A 27,589-nucleotide genomic window follows, 5' to 3' on the forward strand; every position below is an offset into this window, starting at 1 on the left:
AACTCCTGATTTCTACCCTCCGCCAAATCTGCTCCTGTTGTAGTCATCTTCACCTCATTAAATGACAGCTTCATTCTTGTTCAGGCCAGAAACCTTTGATTTATCCTTGACTCCTCTTTCTCTCTTTTTCTGTCCAACTCATAAGCAAATTCTGTTGGTTTTACCTTCAAAATGTATATCCAGAATCCACTTCTCACTGCCTGCACAACTAAACCCTAGTCCAAGCCACTATGGTTTCTTGTCTAGATTATTGTAATGGTGTCCTCCCTCCACCTGCGTACCCTCCTCCTTTCAGTCTTTTTTTCTAAAAAAACAAAACAAAACCAAAAGAATAGTTTTGTGGTTTTTTAATATAAAGCAGATCGTGTCATTTCTCTTCTCAAAACCCTGTCATGGCTCCCCACCTAGTTCTGAGTTTTTGAAAGGCCCTCCCTGATGTGACTCCCTGGCATTTCTCTGACCCCGCTCAATCTTTTTCAGTCACCCTGGCATCCTTGTTGTTTATTAAAAACCATGAAACGTTTTCCCTCTTTGGCTCCTTGTACTTGTACTGTCTTCCTCTAGATATCCATATTGCTCATGCCCTTACTTCCTTTAGGTCTCTGCTCAAATATTGCCTTTCCACTGAGGCCTTTTCGGACCAACCTATATAAAAAAGCAGTCCTCCTTCCCTCTTCTCTGTTGCCACCTTCCCTACCCTGCCAGACTGGCAATCCCTATGCCTCTTACCCTGCTTTATTTTCCTCCACTGAACTGATCACCATCTGACATAGGGAATAATAGATATTTACTTGTTTATTATCTCCACCCTACTAGAATAAAAGCTTTTTGAAGGTGAGAACTTTACTTATTCACTGCTACATAGCTGGCACCTAGAACTGTACCTGGAACTTAACCGATGATCGGTAAATATCTGTTGAATGAATGAATGAAGCAGACAACCTGTGAAGTAATAATAATGCTGCCTACCACTGTGTGAGTTCCCACTGTGTGTTGGGCAGCTATGCTATGCACTAGACAGGTATCATTTAATTGAATCCTTACAACAATCCTATGAGATTGGTATTATCCTTACTCCATAATTGAAAAAATTAAAGGCAGAAAAAAACAGATTTAAAACCCAGGTCAAGAATCTATTATACCAAGCAAATATTATCTCCATTTTACAGATACAGAAAGTGAAACTCAAGGGTTTTGAGCAAGGTCACCTAGCCAGGAAGTAGCAGAGCTGGAAATTAAATATGAAGGTGCTGATTCTTTTTCTGTTCTATCTCACTGGTAGTTTGGAAAGATGAATTGACATGGAAAAAGACTGAAGCCAGAATAGTCGGGGGATGTTGTAGTACTTAAAATAAGACTGACAAAAATGCAGCCAAGCAGGGGAAGATTAGAGAGATGGTTGTATGTAAACTCTAACGCCTGGACTAAGTATTGTGATAAATGGTTCCATAGCTTTTCCTGCCCTCCCTATACTTGGAGTCAGACGAATCTTCGTTCTAATGCTGGCACTTCTATTCACTTTCTGAGTTACACTGAGTAAATGATTTCTATTTTCTATATTTCAGTTACTTCATCTTTCAAGTGAGGATAATATCAAGCATCCTCACAGATATATTGTGATGATAAGATCAAAAGTGATAATGAAAACACTTGGTAAATGGCAGAGGGCCATGCCATTTGATTTGGTAATGCTGAGTTTCTTTGATCCATCTCCAGGAAGTCACTGCTTTTGACCTGTCTCTTGCCTTTAAAAAATAAGTTTTTAGACACATTCCTCATTCTTAATGTGAGGTGACCTGTTCTTTGTCACTTGGATTATAAAACACCCTTCCTTGGAAGAAAGTCCACTATTTATTGTAGTTCCTTTAGTGCAGGAAAAATGTGTTCTGAGCATTGGCAGTCACGATGGGGGAGAGAGCATGATGCTATAGTATAAAGAACGAGTTATCAGGTGGACCTTGGATGTGTCACATAATCTCTATAAAATGGTTCCTTCACCTGTAAAAAGGCAGATAATAATAGCCACATATGGGGTGGTTGTAAGAATTAAGTGAGGTGATTTGAGAGTGAGGATATGACATGTAGTAGGTACCCAGGATATGTGAGGCTTTAAGACATGTAGACCTTGTGCTGGGAAGGAATAACACAGCTCACCATGCTCATGCCCCTGGGCAGGGCACTGTGTGTAGGACGAAACCACACCATCTCACTTTCAGTCAGACTTTCCTGTGAGGAAGTATATTCTCTCCTCCTCCTTCCACATCACTGTTTCCATAAAGCAGAATCCTCTTAGTTGGGATTGGATGGAAATGTGACTAAACACCAAAGAGGTTTTCAGTAAAATATGTTGGTACAATTTTTTGCTTAGTTTCAAGACGAGTTGGGTCTAAGCCTTCCAAAAGTGAGTGGATTGCTGATGTGAAAGTTTTCTTTGAAATTTTTATGCCTGATTTGGTGATCTCTTTGCTTCTCACAGCCTTTTCCAGCTTTTAGTCAGACAAGGATAATAATAATTATTAATGTGCCACTCTGTGCCAGACACTTTAGAAAGTATTCTCTCAATCTTTATACAAACCCTAAAGCATAGATAGTAGCCCCATTTTATAAATAAGATAACTGAGGCTAAGAGACATTAAGTACCATTTCCAGGGTCACGTACATGGTAACTGACATAATTGTGATTTAAACCTCCAGAGCCTATGCTGTTTATCCTAAACGGGATACTTTTTCATATAATGTATTGGGGGGTCCCCAAGACCCACCTCCAGGTTCCGTGATATTCTAGGAGGACTCAAGGACTGAGCAGTCATATTCACAGCTGTGATTTATTACAGCAAAAGAATACAAAGCAAAATCAGCAAAGAGAAAAGGCACACGGGGCCAAGTCTAGGGAAAACCAGGCAAAGCTTCCAAGGGTCCTCTCCTAGTGGAGTCACACAGGATGAGCTTAATTCCCCTAGCAGTGGTTTGGGACAACACATGCGAAATGTTGTCAAGCAAGGAAGCTTTTTAGGGACTTAATGCCCAGGGGCTTAGTTGGGGGCTGATTATATAAGTACCCTCTGCCTGGTACATACCAAATTCCAGAATCCGAGAAGGAAAGCAGGTGTTCAGCATAACTATATTGTTTGCACAAACGATTTAAGGTTAGTGAGCTACTCTTATCGGTTCTGAGAATAGTGGGAAGTCTCCTAAAAGCCAAGTTCCCAGACACCAGCCAAAGGCTGACCTTGTAAGCAAGCCTTTCAAAGAATAGCAGTCAGGCCTGCTATATGTTAACTCTTTTCTGCAGAGATCATGCCTTTTGCTCTTGACCGAGGCATCTTTACAGAAAAATTATGATCAGTAGGAAGCTACACACAGAGTAGTATTGATACTACTATAGTGCTACACACTATAATATTGATCTCAGTTATTTATGCTTTTTAGGGATCCTGGACTCAGCCAGTTAAAACAAATTCCATTAACCATTAAAGTCTGTCTTAGAAAACCAGATGGCTTCCTCTTTGAGTTTCTGTATTAACCCTTTTTCTCACCTTGCCCAAGGCATCGGATCAGGTACAGCACAATTCTAGCCAAGATGAAGCTGACCTGAACGTCTTCCGATACTGAGGCAGTGTCATGATATCAGGGTACACACCAGAAGTACAATCACAGAGGGCATTCGTGGTACCCCTGGAAACAAAGTTTACAAGTGTTAGGGCACCCCAAGCAGGACATACATTAGTCAGGGCCACTGTGATACCTCCCACCATTGGGTTCTCAGTCAGCAATTTAGTTCAGCCCTTGGTTTCAGAGGGACTGCCTAAGGCAGTCTCAGTTTTGCTTATCCATGACACCAGTTCACTCACCTCATGAATATAGACGGCATCTGGAGGTGTTCTGTTTGGAAGTTAAGGAGCTGAGGCCACCTCCTGCTGTCTCATAGTCACCACTGTCATGTGTGATTGCAGACTCAGCAGTCAGTTTGAATTCAAAGCACCTGCAGCAGCTTGGAAAGGCAGCATGGGGAGTTTTCCTTCAGGAAGAGGGGAACGTTTCCAGGAACAGTTTCGAATAGCAAAGATTTTAACACTTTCTTCCTCCCTTGCACCCCCGCTACCCGCCAGGTGCCAGGATTTTGATTTGTTTTGTTTTTTCTTCTTTACAAAATCGTTTTGTCTCCGCAGTCATAATTTTACCTTTTTTTTTTTTTTTTTTTAATGATTATCCCCTACTTTCATCCAGACCTTTCCTCAGGAAGGACTGTATATGCAACAGGGCCAAAGAGTTTTATAGAAAATCATTTTTATACGGCTTAACCAGAAAGGCACATCATGTTTAGGAATTGGTTAGTACAAAATCCTTAATTATGAAAAATTTTCAAAACAACTTTATATAACCTCCCATCCTTTTTGTCCTGTTCATTTATCCAGTGAGCAGCCTAGAAAAGATCAATCTCTTTTTGAGAACAGTTGCATTTAATAATCAGACTGTCTTTCTAAGGTGTGTGCTCCCAGAGAAAGGTGAAAGGAGTAGAGTCAAGCTATTTATTAGTCCACTGTTGGAAACTGCAACTATTCTGGGAAGTTGAACACAAGTCATGAGCAGTGAGACATCTCCCAAAGGAAGTTGAAAGTCCATTCTGTCAAGACTGGGCAAGGAGGTCACACTCCTTGTGATATGCTCTCCCCCAACTTGCAGGAATGCGTTCAGTCTCTGCATCAAATATAAACCCGTCAGCGTCTTGATTTTATTTATTTATTTTTAAAAATAAATTTCTTTATTTATTTTTGGCTGTGTTGGGTCTTCGTTGCTGTGCGGGGGCTTTCTCTAGTTGCGGCGAGCGGGGGCTACTCTTCGTTGCGGTGCGCGGGCTTCTCATTGTCATGGCTTCTCTTGTTGCGGAGCACGGGCTCTAGGCGCGCAGACTTCAGTAGTTGTGGCACATGGGCTCAGTAGTTGTGGCTTGCGGGCTCTAGAGCTCAGGCTCAGTAGTTGTGGCTCACGGGCTTTGTTGCTCCACGGCAAGTGGGATCTTCCTGGACCAGGGCTCAAACCCATGTCCCTTGCGTTGGCAGGCAGATTCTTTTTTTTTTTTTTTCTTTTGCGGTATGCGGGCCTCTCACTATTGTGGCCTCTCTCGTTGCGAAGCACAGGCTCTGGATGCACAGGCTCAGCAGCCATGGCTCATGGGCCCAGCCGCTCTGCGGCATGTGGGATCCTCCCGGACCGGGGCACGAACCCATGTTCTCTGCATCGGCAGGTGGACTCTCAACCACTGCGCCACCAGGGAAGCCCCAGCAGGCAGATTCTTAACCACTGCCCCAACAGGGAAGCCCAGCAGCTTGATTTTAGATGGTCCCATCAAAAAACAAGCTCTTTCCTGTTGGCATTTGTATGTGACCCAGAAGATACAGACAACATCCATGATGTGTTCACAATTTCAGGCCCCACCCAGAGGTATCCTAAATCTACAGTGGTCCCAGAATCAAAGTCCTGTTCATTGAGCCTATGCTTGCTTGCAGTTCAGCACAGTACAATCTGATGCTGAAGCCACTCACAGCAGTCAATGTCAGGTTTTTGTTTATAGTCAGGTCTGGACAGTTAGCATTTGTGGAGTTAGGATTCCAATAGAAGTCAACAACTTTTCTTCAGCAGCAGCAAAGCCAAGATGCTATAGGGACAGACCGCTGTGTTACAAGTTCAAGTGACAAGCAGGCTTTCCTAAGCCCTTTTGGTCTTGTCCAAATTTACCTACTCAAAAATATGCACAGTATGCTGGAAGATCATTAGCCTCTAAAGATCAGACATCTGATTTTATAAGTACCATTATCAAACTAAAAACTGCTTCTTAAAACTCCCTACATGTATCTCTATCTGGAGATTGCCTCTCTTGTCTGTGTTGTCTCCCTTTTTCCAGAGCTTCCAATAAGCAAAAATCACTAGTTCTGGAGACTTGTTCTGTTATTCAAAGAGTTTAAATTCTAACCCATTCACCAGCAGCAAAAAGCAAGGCAATCGTGTTCTACTAACACTTTCTTTGCAGCTTTCCCTGATTGAGCTGATTCCTTCAGCATTTATGAAATTAATTAGTACTGTATAATGTTTTATATCAATTTTTACCATATACCCAAATGTAGTAGCCACAAAACAATTATTTTTTTAATCCCCGCTTTTTTTCCTCATTGCAAATTTACTTAACCCTCCAGCGGTAAATTTAGCATTTAGAAGGATGATACTAAAGTTGCTGGGGGAAGATCCCTCCTGGAATGCAAGGGAAGTCAGGAAGGGAGCCATACTAGGCTGCTGCAGCAAGGGTAACAACAGCCAACTGAAGAAATGGCTGAAGTATTTTTCTCCCTTAATTTTCCCGCTGGTTTATCTAAAATTGTGTTTCAGTCCAGGGAACTGATTTAACTTTTTTTTTCCCTCCCACTTAAAGGAGAGAACAGTACAAACTTTTAACACTTTTGACCCATCCAATCTCTTGCCACCTGGAAAAGAGAACAAAAACCAAAGGCATTACAAGGCTGTACCTTTTTTCCCTCACGTTAGCCAGTACAGCCAAAAAGCAGTCAGGGGAGCCAATAAACCAACTCTCCTGGAATTGGATCTATCATTTTAAAATTCCGTGAGGTAAATTTTACCTCTTAAAACAGACCATCAGCTAAGCTGCTGTTTCATACCATGGACAGATGACTCTATATCCACCCAGGCACCAAAGGTTCATCATTCCCTGCTTCTTCATCCTTTTTTTCCCCCAAAAAACAGTGCTTCCACCATATTTTGATGAGCCAGGTTAGGCTTTTGAATCCCACTTCTGACACCATCTGTTGGGCAGGGGTCCCAAGACCACTCCAGAGTTCCATGATTCCATAGCAAAACTCAGCATGTAGTCATACTCACAGCTGTGATTTATTACAGCAAAAGGATACAAAGCAAAACCAGCAAAGAGAAAAGGCACATGGGTTGTCTAGGAGAAACCAGGCAAAGCTTCGAAGGGTCCTCTCCCAGTTGAATTACACAGGATGAACTTAATTCCCCAGCAATGATTTGAGACAACATGTGAAATATTGCCAAGCAAGGAAGCTTATTAGGGACTTCAGTGCCCAGGGGTTTCACTGGGGGCTGATCATGTAGGTACCCTCTGCCTGGTATATACCAAAATCTCAGAGTCCCAGAAAAAAAGCAGGTGTTCAGCATAAACTATGTTGTTTGCACAAGCAGTTTAGGCACAGTGAACCACTATTATCAGAATAGTGTGAATCCTCCTGAAAACCAAGTTCCCAGATGCCAACCTTGTAAGCAAGCCTTTCAAAAGAATAGTCATCAGGCCTCTTCTATGCACATATAGTTTTATTTTTTAAGATAGTCACATCTCAAATTCACTTCTGGGGTTTACTACTGGATATGGAGGTGGAACTCTGTAAACTGGGAAGCTTCTAAGCATTTGACTTTGCCTCTCATCTTCACTTGTAGCAGAACTTAGTACTGTAGTGAAGGGTAAAAGTAGCTTCAGAATACTAACAGGCATCAGTTAATCCTGTATTTTCAAAGGAAACTTTCAAGAGGACCCGAGGGAAACTCAGTCCCTGGAGACAGCCATCTCCTACTTTCTAGGGTACCAACATATTCAATGTAAACTTGCCCCCAAATCTGTAGTGGTCTGCTCAGGGCTCCTGCAGTTGTTCTTGAAGCTGCAGCTACTTTCCCTCACCACAGAGACATAATACTTTATCCAAACTGGCTACTTAAAATAAAGGGGGAGTTGTTGGTATTTATTTTTCCTTGCTTGTCTTATAAGCAAATATAAATCAACACTGTAAGGATGATTTATTTAACAGTACCTCTTCTTTTCAGTCACATTTCAGAGGCATTGTAGCCTGCAACAAGAGTATACATGGGCCTGGAGTCAAATGGACCTGGCCTCGAATTCTAGATCAACTTTTCACTGAGTGATCTTAGAGGGATTACTTAATCTCTTGGTAAGATGAGAGTTAACAGTATCTACTTTAAAGGGTTGTTGTGAGCATTAACTGAAAGAATAAATGTAAAATGTTTAATATATATAGCATTTAACACAGAGTAAGAATCTAATAATGGTAATTGGTATGATGGTAATGGTGATTATTTCTCTCTTCACTCCCACTCCATCTTTCCTATCCTTATTTTTTCTTTTGTGTTTTGGTTTCAAGAAGACAAGGAATCTTTATCCACTGTTAACTGTTTGGAAACTACCAGCTTTTGCAGGAAGGATGTCAGTCTACCTTACATGCCCAATAACAAAAGGTTGAGGGGGTGTTCAGGTAGAAATATCTAGAGTTTAATATCTGCATTCTGTTTTACCAAGACAGCAGATTTCTTTCATAGTTGGAAACATTCCTGAATTAGTTTATGATATTTTTCCTAGGGTCAAAGACAGGCTTATTTCCTCATGGAGACTTACTTCATTTATGTCAGGGTCCTCTAGGACTTGCTCTTTGTAAACTCAGTTAGGGCAGTAGCTATACTGTCTTATTTGCCTTTGCACCCCCTGTTTCTGACACAGGGACCACACAGGCCTATCACAGAGTAGGGGCTCCCTGAATTGTGGGTGGATGGAGGATGGGTGGATGGCACACACTGTGGAGGATGTGATGATAATTATAACATGGCCTTGGTCTACAAGGCCAAGTCTGGTAGGGGAAATAAGGCAGGAGATCACCCTAGCAGGCAAGTGGCACATATCACCCAACAAGGCACAACATGAAGCATACGCAGATTTGGCTGAACAAAAAGGTCTGTGTCAGGGGTGCAGATGGTAGTGAGCAATGTACCTGAAGCTAAGAAATTATAATTTTATTCTGAAGGCTGTGGGAGCTATTGGTTTTAGAACTGAGTGTTCCAGTCAGTTTCTATGATTTGCTGTAGTTATGTTGTATAAAGTGTCACAAACACTAAATTAGTAAATACTCAACCATTGCCTCAGGGGAAACATAGCGTTAAATTACTATGAGCCTCCATTTTCATCAATCAATGCATAACCTTATTTTATGTGTGTTTCTATTTAAAGATGCTTTATTTAATATATAATGTTGATTAATTAATATTGAACTCATGGCCAACAGTACTACAACTCATGCCTAAATGAAGCTTATCTAACACACACACAGTCTCCATAAGGCACATCACAGCCTTCTTACACTTAGGAACACTAGGTAGCACTTCAGCACTATGCGTAGGGGCCACTGACTGGGGATTGCACACAGTTTGCTATGACTGAATTTAGGATATGAAGTTGGGCATGGAGGAAAATGAGATAGGAGATGAAAAATACTGGAGAGTTTTCTTTGCATTAATCCAACAAATATTTGAGTACCACTTATGCATAAGACATTGGGGATACAGTAGTGAATAGGCTAAACAAAGTTTTTGCCCTCATGAAACCAATTCTAGTGTAAATTTGAACTAGTTAAGTTAAAGTAGATGTTGAGCCTTGTATTACAGATGAGGAATTTAGACTTAGAGCTGTCAAATGTCTAACAAATTGGGTAGCTAATAAGTTGCAGAGCAATAGCTCCAGCTAGGTCTTTTGATGCCACGTTTCTGTTTTTTTCTCAAACCTGTTGATTATTTTTATGAGAAAGGATTAGAGTAGTGAGAGCCTGGGAAAGGGAAACCAGATAGGACTTGAAGTAGACAAGACAACAGGCTTATGGGAGTCAGAACTGAGATGACAGCATTGGGAATGAAGAGGAGGCACAGAATCATGAAGAAGAATCAGTGAGATCTTGTGATTGTCTAGCTATGTCAGGGTGCTGGGTAGGGTAGGAAGAAGGAGTTTTCAAAGGTGCTTAGAGGTTCCCAGCCTGAATTACTAGGAACATGCTAGTTACCATGTGCAGAAATCAAAGAAGACAGATGAAGACGCAGGTTCACTTTTGGATTTCTTAAGTCTGAGGTGCCAGGAGAAAGACTAGGTGGTGCTTTCTAAAGAGTATAAAGAGATTTAAACTGTGAGACTAGTTTAATACCAAAAAAAAAGGCCCCTGGAAGTAACTGGAGTAGATTTGAAGGAGATGAGGGACAGAGAGACAGTACAGGGCAGTAGTTAAAAGACAGAGTTGTGGAGTCCCAGGCTGAATCTCAACTCTGCATTTCCTAGCTTTTTAATCTTGGGCAAATTACTTAGCCTCTATGTAGCTCAATTTCCTCATCTATAAGAAAAGGATAATGATAGTACCTACTTCACAGGGCTGCTGGAAAAATTAAGTGATACTTGTAAAGCACTAGTATACAGTAAAAGCTCGGTATATCTAAGCCATCGTGATGAAGTTGATGCTAAGGAGAGGAAAGGATCTTGCTAACCCACAAAGGTATTGAGAGAACCAGTGATATTATATAAGAAAACTCATCATTGTATGCCCCTGACCAGATCAAAGGAATACACAAAGGAGTTTTTAAAATATGTTTGAGGTGATTGCAGGCATTTCATGGAAGCTGAGTGGAATTCAGAGCCTTAATAAAATCTACCTTTGCCCCTTTTTAACTCATTTACAAAGTACTTGGAACAGTGGGGGGTTATAACAATGACTAAAGCCATTTATTTTATGCCTGTTATATGCACAATCAAGTATATTCGTTTTCTGAAAGATGCATATCACCCCCATTTTACAGATGAGGACACAGAAACTTAGAGAGCTTAAATTTTCAAGGTTGCACAATAAATATCAATACCAGTATTTGATTCCTAAAACCCAGGTTCTTTCCCTACACCATGCTGAAAATAAAATGGAGTGACTATTAGGATTGTGTAAAGGTATGTTGATGTATTTAAACCTTCCAAAGTCATTTACTTTGCCCCAGAATTTAATTTTATAACGGGCTTATAAAGCACTGTATCATTTGAAATTGCTCTATCTGAAATCAAATAAACTTTTTAAGGCTCTACATACAATCCAATCTGGCTCCATCTGGCCATAAATAAAAAATCATTAGTTCTGTGCTCAGTATTCCAGGTGCTTCTGCAGACACGTGTTGCTCGCTTAAAGTCTGTATAATAACCCCATTCTAAATACAAACAACTGCAAATGTGTATATGCACAGATTAACCTTTTCTAGACACTCCTTGTAATTTTCAAAGCCAGTGCTGGAGTTCCAGTGCAGTAGCGTGTGCATCATGATGCCAGATCCCCCGGGCCTCACTGCAATGCCAGTTCCAGCTCCAGCTCCAGCCCCTGCCTACTTCACCCAGACCACACCCTGCTCTTCACCCAGAACCAGGACCTCAAGGACTCAGGTTTAGTGTCTTTGGCTGAATCCCAAACCTGAAGATTCTTTTGATATTTCCAAACTTATTTCACTTTCCATCCTCTGGTTATAACAGCCTTGCGTGAACAGGCCTTCCCCATGCACGCATTTTAGACTGTGAGAACTAGAAAAGACCCTTATTTTATAGATGAGAAAACCAAGATGCAGAGAAAGAAAGTAACTTGATCAAGGCATAGAAAAAGCAAAGACACCAAAAGCAGAAATGGTTGACCCAAGTTTACATAGTCACAGAATGAGGGTAAGATATACATTTTTTTAAACAAAAAAAAGAATTGTACACATGAAGTCTGAAGTTATTTGGGATTATGTCTAATCCATCTGAATGTTCCCTAGTACAGTGCCTGGCACATAACTAAGTGACTAATACTGGTTTATTATATATGAAAGTATGTCAGTAAAATGGTTAATTAGATTGTAGGAAACAGTTGTGCATATTAGAATGAGACAAGGAGGAAAGAGCAATATGTAGTTGACTGACACACTAGGGCAAGTTAGGTGTTTACCTTCCTTGTGCTCCCCTGCTGCCCTCTTTCCATATTGTAGCCCTTTACTGTTCTGAATTGCAGTGGGCCAATTTCTTGTGCGTCCTGCTCTAGACTCTACACTCCTTGAGGGCAGAGATAGTGACATGTTCACTATTATATCCCAGTGCCCAGCACAGTTTCTGACATTGTAGTAAACACTCAGGAAATATTTGTCTAGTAAATAAATGAGAAGAAATAAAATATTCCTACCCATTCATGCATCTACTGTTTTGGTATTTCTCATCTCACCAGGCAGAAACTCATATATAATTTATGGTATCCTGATTGTTGAGGAAGGCAACCATATATCTATATGTATATATATTCTTTTTCAGATTCTTTTCCACTATAGATTATTACAAGATATTGAATGTAATTCCCTGTGCTATACAGTGGTCTTTCTTGTTTATCTACTTTATATATAGTAGTGTATATCTGTTAGTCCCAAACTCCTGATTTATCCTTCCTGCCCCCCTTTCCCCTTTGGTAACAATAAGATTGTTTTCTACGTCTGTGAGTCTATTTCTGTTTTGTAAATAAGTTCATTTGTATCATTTTTTTAGATTCCACAAATAAGTGATATCATATGATATGTGACTGTCTCTCTATCTTACTTCACCTAGTGTGATAATCTCTAGGTCCATCTATGTTGCTGCAAATGGCAATATTTCATTCTTTTTTATGGCTGAGTAATAGTCTGTTGTATATGTATACCACAGCTTCTTTATCCATTCATCTGTCAGTGGACACTTAAGTTGCTTCCATGTCTTGCTATTGTAAATAGTGCTGCTATATGAACATTGGGGTGCATGTATCTTTTCGAGTTAGAGTTTTTGTCTTTTCCAGATATATGCTCAGGAGTGGGATTGCTGGGTCATATGGTAACTTTATTTTTAGCTTTTTAAGGAACCTCCAACAAGAGCCTACAATATGCTGCCTACAAGAGACCCACTTTAGGACAAAGGACGCACATAGATTGAAAGTGAGGGGATGGAAAAAGATATTTCAGGTGTTTCTTAACAGCCAGTTGTCGGCCTCTTATTTTGACATCTCCAGCAGGACATTCTCAGAAGAATGTAGTGGAGAGGGGACTAAGCTGGGAGCCAGGCAGCCTAGGACAGAATTTTTACTCTTCCAGCCATTTGTTGTGTGATCTCAAGGAAGGTACATACTTCTCTGGGTCCTGTTTTCATCTGAAATATGAAGAGATTAAGATAAGTGCTTTCTTAATCTTCTGTCAGCTCTGATACTATGTGATTCTATAATTAAATGACCTGGATATAGATAATACCTGCTCCATTGACAACTCTCTTCTGAAAACTAAAACAAAACCACTGGCTTTCCCGTCCTACTGGCTTTATTTAAGATCATCTTCTCTCACTCCTTTTATATGAGAATGTCTCTGTCCCAGGCAGTTTATGGGGACTTAAGCTTTTATTTACTGTAGCTGGCAGCTCCTATAAGCTGGGGCTTTGACAATATTTCACATTTATTTATCTGAGCCAGAGCTTAGGATCAGGTGGCAGTTAAGTCACTTAAGGTTATTCAAATGCATTGAAAATGTTGCTTAATAATTCAGAACCAGTTTTCTCTGTTTAGAGTATTAAAGATTTTTTAAATCCTTCTAATTATCCAGTTCCGACAGCAGTTTAAATAGACAGGGAAAAATCTGTCCCTTCTGAAAGGGCAACTGATGCAAACTTATTTTCAGTCCCTATGTCTGTGCAGCAGGGCTGACCAAGGTAAGAGCCAGAGAGAGTCCAGAGCTAGAAGACTTGCCTGGGTGACGTGTTGATGGTATCACTGGCGGGTTCTGCCTGCCATAGGAGTGAGGCTACGGGAAGAGGTCTGGGGATATGGCTTCTTTTGACTTTGGGTCGGTGGAGGCTTTAGGGAGGAGTGGGGAGCCTCCACTCAGTCATTCAGTAGGTCAGTCTTTCAGCAAACATTTGTTGAATTCATACTGTTTCCAGCAGTATAGTAGGCCCTGGGGATAGATAGCAATTAAGACCTCATTTATGCCCTCGGAATTCAGTTTAACTGGAGAGACAGACTCAGACAATTGCAAAATAACATGAGAGACAGAACAGACAGATAACTCAGTATGAGACTGTAGCTGATCCTTTGGGGTAGGTCCCCAGAAATGGGTTGCCTTGCCTGGTCAAAGTATAGGAGTATTATTTTAACAAAGGACAAAGTTGGCATTGCCTGTGCCTGTTTTCCAGTTTAAACACTGACCTTGAGTCTGCCAGCAGACCTTTAAGCCACCTTGTCTGAGAAGCGTAAGGGGAAGCAAGGTATTAGTTAAGCAAATATGAATTGGCCACATGCAGGGCAGTGGAATAGGAATATGATGGAGAGAGACCACAGTGAACATGTACGGCCCCTTTGTCACAGGAGCCATGGCCCAGTGAATCAGAGAAGATGCTCTGTCACTTAGGCCTGGTTTGACGGGAGAAGTAGCAGTTGAGCTGAGCTTTGAAGGATGTGTAAGTTTTCAACAGGTAGAACTGGGCAGAAAGGACAGTCCAGTGGTGGAAACAACATAAGCAGAGGTTCAGAGGAGAGAAGCACAAGACATAAATGGGGAATAGCAAACTGCTCTGGTCAACTGGAGCACAAGGTCTTTGAGGGGATAGTATTTAGAGATCACAATAGTAAAGAATGTTGGGGCCAAGCCACCACCACCCTTTCAAGTTTAGGCCCAGATTTTACTTATTTGATTTTTTTTCAAAAGAAAATAGAATAAATGTCTATTTTGTGACTTGCTCCTAAAATGTTAATAAAGGCTTGCTCTGTTTTTTTTTTTTTTTTTTTTTTTTTTTTGCGGTACGTGGGCCTCTCACTGTCGTGGCCTCTCCCATTGCGGAGCACAGGCTCCGGACGCGCAGGCTTAGCGGCCATGGCTCACGGGCCCAGCCGCTCCGCGGCATGTGGGATCTTCCCGGACCGGGGCACGAACCCGAGTCCCCTGCATCGGCAGGCGGACTCTCAACCACTGTGCCACCAGGGAAGCCCCCTGCTCTGTAATTTTTGATGTTCTATGATGTACATTCTCTGATCATTTTTTCAACAAGCACTTATGAGAGCATATAATGCACCAGATTCTTTGCTGGATGTTGGGGATACAGGAAACAGTCCTGCCTTTAAGCTATTCAGTCTTATCCAGGAGATGTTTGCATGATGACAGGCTGTGATGATGCTCATTGCAGGCCCATAAGGTGGTGCATCAGATGTCAACATCCTTGTTTAACAGACAAGGAAATTCAGAGGAGGAAAGGTGACTTCTTCATGATCACACAGTTGGTCAGAAATAGTATGCTAGGGTTAGGAGCCAGGTGTGTGGTCGCTCAGAGGGTGCTTATTCCCTTCTCTCCTCCTCTACTCTGAGGCTTGACCTTCTGTGGACATCAGGACTGAACTGATAGGAAACAAACATGAAGAAATTTCTGGCCAGGTAAAATGCGTATCTCCAGCCACCCTCAAGTACCACTTTCTTAACATCTTCTCTCCTAAATACTTTTGTTTCTTATCATGGTACTTTTCCTTAAATCCACGAGTTTGGGAGCTGGTATAAGTTTGGCATAGTATAGACGTCCACTGGACCAACCTTCAAAGAAAACACCTGCTCTGTTCATGATTCCTGCCTTCCAGTTTCATAAGCTTTGGGTGGGTGAAATGTAATATCAAAATAGCTCAGAGAGAGCCTTGGTAACATTTAAGATATTGAACGTGCTGCATCTGGTAACTAGAAAATTTAATGATCTCCTGCTGTTTTGGTAATTGGATAAGTAAATACATCAGAATAAATCACACCAGCAAGTCTTTTGTATGTCGTTAGGGACTCAGTTCTTTTAACTCCTGTTCAAAGCTCCAGCTCTTGAGCTGTGTTTGCGTTCAGAGTTACGCACGCACCAGCTCGCATGGCCCTGCTTGAGTATTAAAATGCATTCAAAATGCTTACTTTCTCCCCAGCTACTCTGCCTGAAGAGTACATCTAGTATGCCATTCCAGATCTCTCTGAAGCCAGGGAGAAAGGTTGTTTCCAGAAGTTTAAACTAAACATAATAAGGCATTTTAGCCCTTCACAATCTCTCTCCAAACTGTCTTTCTGGCCATGTCTTCCACTACAGATGTGTTATGAGCCTAGCCAGAAACACCACCCATTTACAAATTGGGGGAAATGAGGTCAAAGCAAAAAGGAATTATCCTGTTGTAGTAAGGAATCATGTAAGAGTTTTAAGTAGGAAAGAGGCAGGCTCAGATACTTTGTTCAACTCTCTCTCGAGTAGCAGGAGAGACCCAGAGAGAAATGATGTATTAGAGCTTATTCGGTGTTGAATGATGATGTCATTACAGATGAGAAATTTGGGTCTTCTGGAGGGTGAATCACTTGCTCAGGAGTATTCATGCAGAGCCAAGATTCAAAATCCACCAGAACTTTTTCTTACTGCCTCCCTAATTAGCATTTAATCCATGTCTACTGGTGATCTGGGGCAAACAATAATCAGGGTTTCTCAGAGGCTTTTTAAGCTGAAGTAGCAGTTCTAACCTGACCGGTTAACAGGTTTCTCTCCTTTCATTTGTCTCTTAGTGTCCTGTTCCAAACACAATGGTTAGTGTTGTGGACCAATCTTTTAACAGAGGTGTCCTCAGAGCCTTTTATATAAGAGCCCAGCTACCTTCCATGATACCAGCCTCTGAAAGTGAGGCATGTCCCCTCGATCATTGCTTCCCAGCCTGTGTCAGATCATCACACACACTGAAAATGTTTGTGTGCGTCATTGGAGTAATCATACCAGGTTGCTCAGGGTCAGAGGCAGCTCAGCCCTGAGGATTCTGGCTGCTTTGAGGGATGAGACCAGTATCGTGGTACATCTGTAAGTGGCACACCACTAGGGCTGATCTGCACTAGATTTCTGTTGCCACACTCCAGAATCCTCACTCATGATTTGCCTATACCCTGTTTATTAAGCTTTCAGAAACAGTGAGCTTGCAAACCACTCTGTAAAGCAGGACTTCCTCTTAGTTACTTGAAATTGTGTCTTCCAGAGCCCAAGAGGGACAGGACTTCGATCTTCTTGCGTTTCTAGACTAAAGAGGCTTTCCGCCCGACCCTACCCTTCTTGGTAGAAGTCCCTCTGTTCCCTCTGGGCCTTCCCCACTAACATTGTTTAATAGTATAGTGACCAGGCTGCTCTCGCCTTATGAGATGGACTGTATTCTACCGTTGGAATATGTGTCTCTCTCAATAAACCTGCTTTCACTTTAAAAAAAAAAACTCATATAGTGACCAAAACCACCATCAGGGATACCAGTGCAAGGAAAGCGTCACATTTTTTGTTTGGTGCCTAGGATCTCCCTGACAGTGTGCCAAGTTTGAGGCCATTGTGACATTAGCAACACTTTAGAATTGGTATCCTCATTTAACAGCCCATCTAAAGGCACAGGCTGGGAATGAAGACTCCAGATTTGGTCCCAGATCTGCCATGAGTGCTGAGAAACATTGGGTAAGTTCTTTCCACTCACTGGGCTTTTCTTTCCCCATCTGTTACAGAGATGACCTCTAAAGACCCCTCCAGCTCTAACAATCTCTAGGTCTGTGATAATTGAGGAGCTAGATGAGTGAAATTTCCCCAAATGCCTGAGGTAGTAATACACTTTGTTGTGGGGAGGTATATGCTTCAGTTACATGAAGGGATAGTCTTTCCAAGCAAGAGACTTAGAATAAATAGTCTAGTGTATGACTACAGTACTAAAAGTATCTAGTGTGGTGGTTAAGAAAACAGACTTTGGAGCCAGACCTAGTTTTAAATCCTTGCTCTGTCACTTCCTGCCTGTGCAATCTTAGGCAGGTAATACAATCTCTCTGAGCTTCTATTCCTCATTTTTAAAGTGGAGGTAATAGTACCTCCCTCATAGGGTTGTGTAGTACTTATAAAATACTTGGAACAGTTAGCAGCTAGTAAGCTCCTAATAAATGTTTTGGTTTTTTAAAAAAAATTATTTATTTTTGGCTGTGTTGGGTCTTTGTTGCTGCGTGTGGTCTTTCTCTAGTTGTGGGAGTGGGGGCTACTCTTCTTTGTGGTGCTCAGGCTTCTCATTGCTGTGGCTTCTCTTGTTGTGGAGCACAGGCTCTAGGTATGCGCACTTCAGTAGTTGTGGCGTGTGGGCTCAGTAGTTGTGGCTCGCAGGCTCTAGAGCACAGGCTCAGTAGTTTTGGCACACAGGCTTAGTTGTTCCGTGGCATGTGGGATCTTCCCGGACCAGGGCTTGAACCTGTGTCCCCTGCATTGGCAGGCAGATTCTTAACCACTGCACCACCAGGGAAGTCGGTTTGTTTTTTTTTAAAGTAACAATTTTTTTTCTTTACTTTTTTGGCTGCATAGGGTCTTAGTTGCGGCACACGGGATCTTCATTGAGGCATGCGAGCTCAGTAGTTGTGGCGCACGGGCTTAGTTGCCCCGCGACGTGTGGGATCTTACTTCCCTGACCAGGGATCAAACCCACATTCCCTGCATTGGAAGGCGGATTCTTTACCACTGGACCACCAAGGAAGTCCCCCCAGTAAATGTTAACTGTTGTTATCATTATTATAATATGATAAAACAAAGAACAGATAGGGCAGCCTATGCCTTAGTTTTCTCTCCCTTTGTTCTTCCTTTAACTTTTCTTTCATTCTCCCTTCTTCCCAACTAAAAAAGTCAAGGAAAGGGATTTTCCTGGTGGCGCAGTGGTTAAGAATCCTCCTGCCAATGCAGGGGACACGGGTTCGATCCCTGGTCCGGAAGATCCCACATGCTGCAGAGCAACTAAGCCCATGCACCACAGCTACTGAGCCTGCGCTCTAGAGCCTGCGAGCCACAACTACTGAAGCCCGCACACCTAGAGCCTGTGCTCCGCAACAAGAAGCCACCTCCATGAGAAGCACCCCGCGCACCGCAAAGAAGAGTAGCCCCCGCTCGCCAGAACTAGAGAGAGCCTATGTGCAGCAATGAAGACCAAACACAGTCAATAAATAAATTAATTAATTAAATTAATAAACTTAATTTTAAAATTAAAAAAAATTTAAAAGTCAAGGAAAGAAAATGTCGTAGAGGCATCCTGTGCTTTGCAGCCACAGAAGACCCACCCAACCTCACTTTCTAGCACCCTAGCTGTTCTACCACACTTTAATAATGGAAAGAATAGCATGTGACACTGTTTCCTGGAAACCCTCACCCCAGTGCCACTGCTTGTCTGTGATCCAATGAGGCAGATTGGTCCAGAAACTACACCAGAAGCTGGGATGTAAATAAGCCAGAGTGTAGTCCCATAATGGGACCCTTCCAGATTGGAAGTTCTTTTTGGGGTTGCATTACCACCTGAAGCAAATGTAGAGGAGAAGTTGGTAGGAGCTACAACTGGTGTTGTGGATAATGATGATGATCAATCCCTTATGTTCGCAAAAGACTTTACAGTTACCAAAGCCTTTTCACACCCTGATCAGCACATGACCAGCAGGTTGGCTCTTAAGTTTTCCCTCTGATACTTTGTGGGTGTAACTGCCCTCTTTAAGGATTCCCAGCTCATCAAAAGGTGTTTAAAGAAAATGGACAATTAGCTATTAGAACCAAGTTGACAGTAACAAAAATTAGTCTGTGTTCCTGTGGGGAACAGCAAATCCTGTGCCACAACAGGGACATGAGCCAGGACAGCCACAGAATGCCTGCTTTCTTCATGGCCAAGGGAAAGCCTTTTAGTCACATTAACTGTCCCCCGCTTAGAAGTAGGATCAGAGGTTAAGAGGCAATAAAGGGCAGTGCATCAGATACAGGCTAAACGCTCACAAACCTGGGTGCAAATTCCAGAATTATCTTTCCTACCTACCTACGCGGGCAAGTCCCTTAGCCATTTTTGACCTCAGAAAATTCATCTATAAAATGAGAATAATAGGAGTACTTATCTCATAGGATTGTTGTGACCATTTAATTACGTAATATATAGAAAAACTAGTATAGTTCCTGACACTTATAAAATGCCAAACAAATGGTAACTTTTTTGGTAATGATGACATTAACAATTATTTTTTAAACTTGTAATATTTAATATGCATGTTTTATAACAAAATATGTTACTCATAGCTTACCAAAAAGATTAGTTCTCCCAAGTTTAAAGTAAATGCTAATTTTGAACAAAACCAGGGGCAGATATATTCAGCTTTACTATAATACGGGAATTTACATATGCAGCCTTTGTGCTGCCTCATAGAGTAGAAGGAGCTCAGGACTTGAGTGAGAAGACCTGAGCTCCACCAATTTCTAGCTGTATGACCACGTGTAATTAATGTCCCTATTTGAGTTCTGGCGTTCTCATCTGCAGAAATGAGGATCAATTAGTCCAATCTCTTAGGATAGCTGTAAGGTTTAGATAATACATGTGAGAGTACTTTGAAAGCTTGTTAGCACTGAATAATATTTCATTGTCTGGATGTTCCAGTTTACTTATCCATTCACTTACTGCAGGACATCTTGGTCGCTTCCAAGTTTTGGCAGTTGTGAATAAAGGTGCTTATTAAACACCTGTGTGCAGGTTTTGTTGTGGACCTTAGATTTTCAGCTTCTTTGGGTGAATACCAAGGAGTGCAATTACCAAATTATGTAGTAAAAATATGGTTAATTTGGTAAGAAACCACCAAACTGTCTTCCAAAGTGGCTATGCCATTTTGCATTCCCACTAACAATATATGAGTGTCAGCATTTGGTGTTGTCAGCGTTCTGGATTTTGGCCATTCTAATAGGTGTGTGGTGGTATCTCATTGTTGTTTCAATTTGCATTTCCCTGATGGCATATGACGTGGAGGAGCATCTTTTCATGTGTTCATTTGCCATCTGTAGATCCTCTTTAATGAGGTGTCTTTAAGGTCTTCAGCCCATTTTTTAATTGGGTTGTTCATTTTCTTATTGTTGAGTTTTAGAGTTCTTTGTGTATATATATATTTTTTCCTTTTTTAAATATTTATTTATTTATTTATTTTTGGCTGTGTTGGGTCTTCGTTGCTGCGTGCAGGTTTTCTCCAGTTGTGGCGAGCAGGGGCTACTCTTCATTGCGGTGCGCAGGCTTCTCGTTCTGGTAGCTTCTCTTGTTGCGGAGCATGGGCTCTAGGTGTGCAGGCTTCAGTAGTTGTGGCACAAGGCCTTCAGTAGTTGTGGCTCACGGGCTTTAGAGCGCAGGCTCAGTAGTTGTGTCGTACGGGCTTAGTTGCTCCTCAGCATGTGGGATCTTCCCAGACCAGGGATCAAACCCGTGTCCCCTGCATTGGCAGGTGAATTCTTAACCACTGAGCCACCAGGGAAGTCCCTTTGTATATTTTGGATAATAGCTCTTTATCAGGTGTGTCTTTTGCAAATATTTTCCCCCGGTCTGTGTCTTGTCTTCTCATTCTCCTGACAGTTTCTTTGGCAAAGTTTTTAATTTTAATGAAGTTTAGCTTATCAGTTATTTCTTTCATGAATTGTGCCTTTGGTGTTGAATCCAAAAAGCCATCACCTTACCCAAGGTCATCTATATTTTCTCCTATGTTATCTTCTAGGAATTTTATAGATTTGTGTTTTACATTTAAGTCTACAATCCATTTCGAGTTAATTTTTGTGAAGGCTGTAAGGTCTGCACATCTAGATTCATTTTTTTGCATGCAGATGTTCAATTCCAAAATCAATTGTTGAGCCTAGCATTTTTTCTAAATGTGAAAGTATTAGATCTAGACTTTCCTTTATTCAATTTCAAAATAAAAGCTTACCTTAGCAAAATTAAATAAAATAAAATGGATTGATAATAATACCGACCCTACAAGATTTTGATTTAATGTTTGTGTAAATATCTTACAAACTATAAAGTACTATTCATATATTGCTGCTACTGTAATTTTTAGTATTACTCAGCTCCTGCCCTCAAGTAGCTCCCAGCCTAGTAGTAGTGTTATATTTATGCTCAGGTATTTTTTTTTTAAGTGAGAAGCAGAATAGTGTGACTAGAAGGAACCCCAAAACAGAAGTCAGAAACGGGTAGAATACTGAACTTATCAACTGTGTGATCAGGGCCAAGTCACTTGACCTCTCTGAGCCTCAGGTTGCCCACTTGTGAAATGAAGGGGTTGGACTAAATGGAATTCAAGGAGCTTTCCCACCCTAACATTCTGGGACTCACTCAGAGTGAGTGGCCTAAGAATGAGAATCTGTCACATTGATTAACATTTTTCTCAGCAGCAATGTTATACTTTTTCAGGGAAAAAAGCAAAACTGAAGCCCAGGGAAATAATAGAAGTACGATGTACATGAAAAGTTCGAACTGCTGAGAAAAGGGACCTAGAAAAGAATAACTCTCTTTGGCAAAGAACATGTCCCATTTTTGTTAACACAGACAAGTTTCACAAAGCCAATTTACTAAAATACTTAGGTTTCCTAAGTATCATATAACGAATAAAATGTCAAGAAGGTTGACTTTCCTTTTCTAACATAGACAAAGTTAGGCCATACCTCTTATCTGAGAATGCCCCTCCTCCCCACCAGGGAGTCCCAAAGGGTGGGTTTCTCTGTTGATTTAGAAAGTCAATAATTCAGTAAAATCCCAAGTAAATGGCAGAACATAAGCTCAGATTGCGTTTCTGTATTCGTATTTTATAAACATTTCAGGATTTTTTCTTTGACCCTTGACCTTTTGCCATTCTTAAAGTGAAGATCTTATGTCGTAGAAGCTTGGTTAGAAAACAACCTCAGGGTCATCTCATCCAACTTCTATCTCTGTGTGGACTCTACTCTTAGCAGCACCTCTGGCAAAACAGTCCAGTAGTTAAACATATGGATTCCAAAGCTAGATTGCTATGATTCACATTCTGGCTCTACACTTAACAACTTTGAGACCTTGAGCAAGTTTTTAATTTGTTCCATGGTTCAGTTTCCTCATCTATAAAATGGGAATAATAATTATACCTACATCAGAGGGTTATTATGAAAATTAAATTCTTTTATAAATGTTAAGTGCTTGGAATATGCCTGGTACAAATTAAATTCTCAATAAATGTTAGCTTTATCATCATGATCTTCCACAAATAAGCCCCTATTTGAATGCTTCTAAGGACAGCAGAGAGTGCCCTCACCTCTCCCCTCCCTACCCCTTTATTTGCCCAAGGTAGCCTGTCAACATGTAGGCCAGAAACATTCTGGTTATCATGAGCTTTGGAATCAGATGGACTTGAGTTTTAAACCTTAATCTATCTGCAACCTTGAGCAAGATAACCCATGGTATCTTCAACTTTAAAATGGCAATAATACATACTTCGTTCGGCTGTTTTGAGAACTAGTTAAGGTATTTTATATAAAGTACTTAGCATGGTTCCAGCTACACGGAGGCACTAAATACAACTGGCCCTTGAACAACATGGATTTGAACTATGCAGGTCCGCTTACATGTGGATTTTTTTCAGTAATAAATACTACAGTACTACACCATTCGTAGCTGGTTGAATCTTCGATGTGGAACCCCGCGTACAGAGGAACCACCAATATGGAGGAACTGCATATATGGAGGGCTGACTCTAAGTTATATGTGATTTTCAATTGCTTGGAGGGGTGGTGCCCCTAACCCCCAGGTTGTTCATGGGTCAACTGTAATTGATGGTTGCTACCATGATGATGATGACGAAGAAGAACAAAAAGAAAATACAAGACAGGAGGGGAAGGAAGAAAGGTAAAAGAAAGAGAAGTGGTAGCCACACCAGCCGCTGCTGCTTTGTGAAAACGTTTTTTCTGACCAGCTGAGTTCTGCTCCCCTACAGTTTTACCTCACCAGCCTCAGCTCTACCCACTGGAACTGCAGTAGGTAGAGGACTGCAGGACTCAGTCTACCTGTCCTACTTGCCAGCCCTTCAAACATTCAGAGAGGACTGACACAGCCCTCTCCCTGCCCCTATAGCAGTAGTGCCCTCTCTCAGGAAGACATATCCCATTTTTCAGATGTGTCTTAAAGAAAACATGGTTTTTAACCATGTTTTTAACCTCCTAACAGGAGGTCCCTCCTGGCACACTCCCCATCCTTCCTGAATGGGGCCCAGAACACTGCAGGATCGTTTCACAATATGGCCACTCACAATATAGTGTCCTGCATCTCCCTAGGTTCCCTACAGTCTCTCTGTTCACTCCAGGCAGATGAGAATGGAAACAAAAATTGTCCTTGTTCACTTTAAATTTCTGTCTGAAATGACCTTCAAAGAAAAAAATTGCTTGTGATACAGGGCACCAGAGGGAGCAGCCCCAACAAAGCCATCTTTAATGTGAAGCAGTCCATTGATGGCACAGCCCCACTGAAGCTGTAGAAGGGGGCCTCCAGATATTGAGACATTACCCTGTCAGGGAAAAGGGAGCCCTTCTGCTGAGCAGCAAGATGGAAATAAGAGAGACAGCCTAGTGCAGGCCTGGGCTCCCGGAGACTTTGGGGAAAGAGCTCCAGCTGAAGTTAGACAGACTAGGGCCCTACCCAAGGCAACACTCCAGCCAGTAATGGCTGCTACCAGCTGAGCACTTACTGGTTCAGTCTCTGTACCAGAGCCTTCATCAACATTATTCCATTTAACTAGCACAACCTATAAAAGAGAAACTGATTATTCCCATCTTACAGGTGGGAAAACTGAGGCTCTCAGGTTGTATTACCTCATCAAGGTCATATAGGTAGTAAGTAATAGAGGTAGAGTTTAAATCTTAGTTGCTTCACTCTTTTTTACTATCAATATTATACCGTATAGACAGACCCTCACTAACTATGTGGCCTTAAACAAGTGGCAACCATGCTGAGCCTCAATTTTGTCAACCTTGCATGGTTGCTTAGGGATTAAATGAAATAACATATTTAAAGTACCTGGCATGTAATAGGTGTCCAAGAAATTCTAGTTTTCTCCTTCTCAAGTCCCAGCTCTCCCACTTAAAGTGACTGGGGAAAATCACTTAACTTTTCTCAGACACAGTGAAAACTGGATGTGTTTTCTGAACATCTAACCTTGCATATTGACAACATGGCAACAAGGCTCCAACCTGCCAACCTCTTTTGCTTCCTAGCATATCTTTTTGCCAGTATGCACAGCTCTGGCAGTATGATTTTGGTTTCTCCCAGCAAACATCATATTTACAAACCACAAAAAACAAAGTAGAAGATGCCAGAAGAGCTCTGGCATGTTAATTAAGAACAATAGCAGAAGCAGCTGGGCAGAAAATGCCAATGAGTCAGAAGCAGAGGCAGCGTAGCTCTGTTTGTTGACAGAAGCCAGCAGAGTGTTGTATGTTAATTGGGGAAGTGGGTAAACATTTGCCAACAGCTTGCCCCCGGGTGCATTGGAAGACAGACAGCAGGCTAGGCCCTCCCCACCACCTTGCCTGCCCATCTGCCCAGAGCCCAAGAGATACCAGTAGAGCAGCCTTGCTATGGGTTCCTTATAAGCACAGAGGTTTCTGGAGGCAGATGTATCTCCTTAATGACCCTCCTGGGCATACCAGGTTTCCATCTGGATACAGTCAAAGATAGTGTTCCTCCTTCAGCTCGCCAGCCTGCCTGTGACACTCAGGCCCCTAGGGCATCCCCTCCCCATCCGCCTGGAGAAGACAGTGGAGCCATCTCATTAGGTGTGGCTTGAGTTGAGCAGAGGACAAGATTGTCCATCTCAGGTGCTATAGTCTCTGCCCAGGGGCCCTGAGCTCCTGTACATGTCTGACAGAGCAGACTGCCCGGCCTCCCATCATGCACACTTGGAGCTGTCCATTTATCTGTGTGTCTGTTGTCCATCCTTACAGTTGCTCACATACACGGCAGCCCTCATTGAACACCTACTCTGTGCCAGACCCTGTGCTAATTATTTATTTTTTCTCACTTAATCCTCACATCAGTCCTACAAGGTTGATACCAACTCCAAAGCCACAAAGCTAATAGCCAACACAGCTGTGATTTAAACCAGAATCTTTCTGGTTCCAAAGCCCGTTGTCCTAGTATTTCTTAGCTTTTTAAAATTTGTGTTCCCTTTAGGAAATTTTTGGGGTTTTTTCTCTCACTCTCAGATTTAGAAAACCTCCACATCACATCCTTGCCCCTGACCTAGGAGGCCATAAACCTAATGTAGGGTTCCTATATGATTAACATATCCCAAATGAGCCAAGAAGATTTTGTCTATCTTTATTCTCTCTATAGTTCATATTATAAAATAATCATTTTTTTATTTCTAAAATATAAAGTCATATTATGAACTTGACTCATTTTTTGGAACTAAATATCTTCACCACCACCAACAAGGAGACTGTGATATGCCTCCCTAGGGAGCCTCTCCGCAGCAGGGGAGATACTCATCTTTGGGCACGGCGGGATGGGCACTCTCTAGTTTACTACAGGTATGTTTAGCGGAAGATCAGCCCCCAAAGCTTACCTCTTTCCCACCAAGCAGAAAAGGCCCTCCCCGCTGTCAGGAGTTAACCAAACACGGGTCCCCAGCAATGCCAGTGAGTTGTTTGGTAACCAGTACCCTTTCCTAAGACCCTCCTGTTCTGCTGGCCAAGCTGAGCTGTACAGGAAGCAGTGGGCCTCCACCTGCCCTGAGGTCAAATGCTAGTTCTTCCACTAAACTATGAGACTTGACCTCTCTGAGCCCTGGTTTCCTCGGTTATAAAATGAGAGTAACAGGACTTGGTGGCGCAGTGGTTAAGAATCCGCCTGCCAATGCAAGGGACACGGGTTCGAGCCCTGGTCTGGGAAGACCCCACATGCCGCGGAGCAACTAAGCCCATGTACCACAACTACTGAGCCTGCGCTCTAGAGCCTGTGAGCCACAACTACTGAGCCCGAGTGCCACAACTACTGAAGCCCGCACACCTAGAGCCCGTGCTCCACAACAAGAGAAGCCACCACAATGAGAAGCCCGCGCCCCACAACAAAGAGTAGCCCCCGCTTGCCACAACTAGAGAAAGCCGGCGTGCAGCAACGAAGACCCAACGCGGCCATAAATAAATAAATAAATAAAAATTTTAAAAGCTTATTAAAAAACAGTAAAAAAATATAAATTAAGATTTTTATTAAAAAATGGGAGTAACAACACCTACCTCACAGGTTATTTTGAGGATCAAATGAGATAAGAGATGTGAAAATGCTCGTGCCTGAGCAAAGTAGGCTCAAAATCAATGTGCAGGATAGGATCTGAATGCCATGAGAGAAAATAGTGCTTCTTCCAGTCTTTTTGAATATGTGTTTTCTTTCTTTTTAGGTAACCCAGCTGGACCCAAATAAATCATTATTGGAGGTAAAGTTGTTCCCTCAAGAAACCCTTTTCCTTGAAGCAAAAGAGTAAACATGGCCCAGCAGTGGAACCAGCCGTTCCTTGACAAGCCAGAGGCCTGTATCAGGAGAAGGGCGCCTCGCCAAGCCACCTACACGCTCGTCTCACTCAATTCAGTGTCACACTTCTGCCTCTTGCAAGATTGCTGGAAAAAAGTAATAATAAACATAGCTACTTAACATTTCCCATCCACGAGTATATGTTCCCAACCCTCATTGTAGAGAACTATAGCTCTGCCTCTCTTACCCCCTTCACCTTGCCCTCGTTCAGTGACTAATGCGCTGTTGAAGTGTGAGTGATCATGAAGTAGGATTTTTACCTCTCCAGTGCCCATCTTCCCCACAGTGTCTGGGACAGTTCTGTCTGACCTGTGACACCAAGCTGCTCTGTATTTGATGTGTCTCATTGAGCCAGGGCTCATACACCTCTGCCT

General features: G+C 42.0%; 1 protein-coding gene across 1 annotated transcript in view; it reads left to right on the top strand.

Moving 5' to 3' along the window:
- Positions 1 to 27,344, top strand: part of FAF1 (Fas associated factor 1) — a 476,898-nt gene extending 449,554 nt beyond the window's left edge. Inside the window, exon 22 of the mRNA XM_029230785.1 lies at positions 27,085 to 27,344. Within this exon, the coding sequence (XP_029086618.1) occupies positions 27,085 to 27,168 (84 nt within the window). The 3' untranslated portion in view covers positions 27,169 to 27,344. The remainder of the gene's footprint in view (positions 1 to 27,084) is intronic.
- Positions 27,345 to 27,589: the final 245 nt, after the last annotated feature.

Source organism: Monodon monoceros, unplaced genomic scaffold (assembly GCF_005190385.1).
Source record: "Monodon monoceros isolate NGI ecotype Baffin Bay Population unplaced genomic scaffold, NGI_Narwhal_1 Super_Scaffold_18, whole genome shotgun sequence".
NCBI classification, from domain to species: Eukaryota; Metazoa; Chordata; class Mammalia; order Artiodactyla; family Monodontidae; genus Monodon; species Monodon monoceros.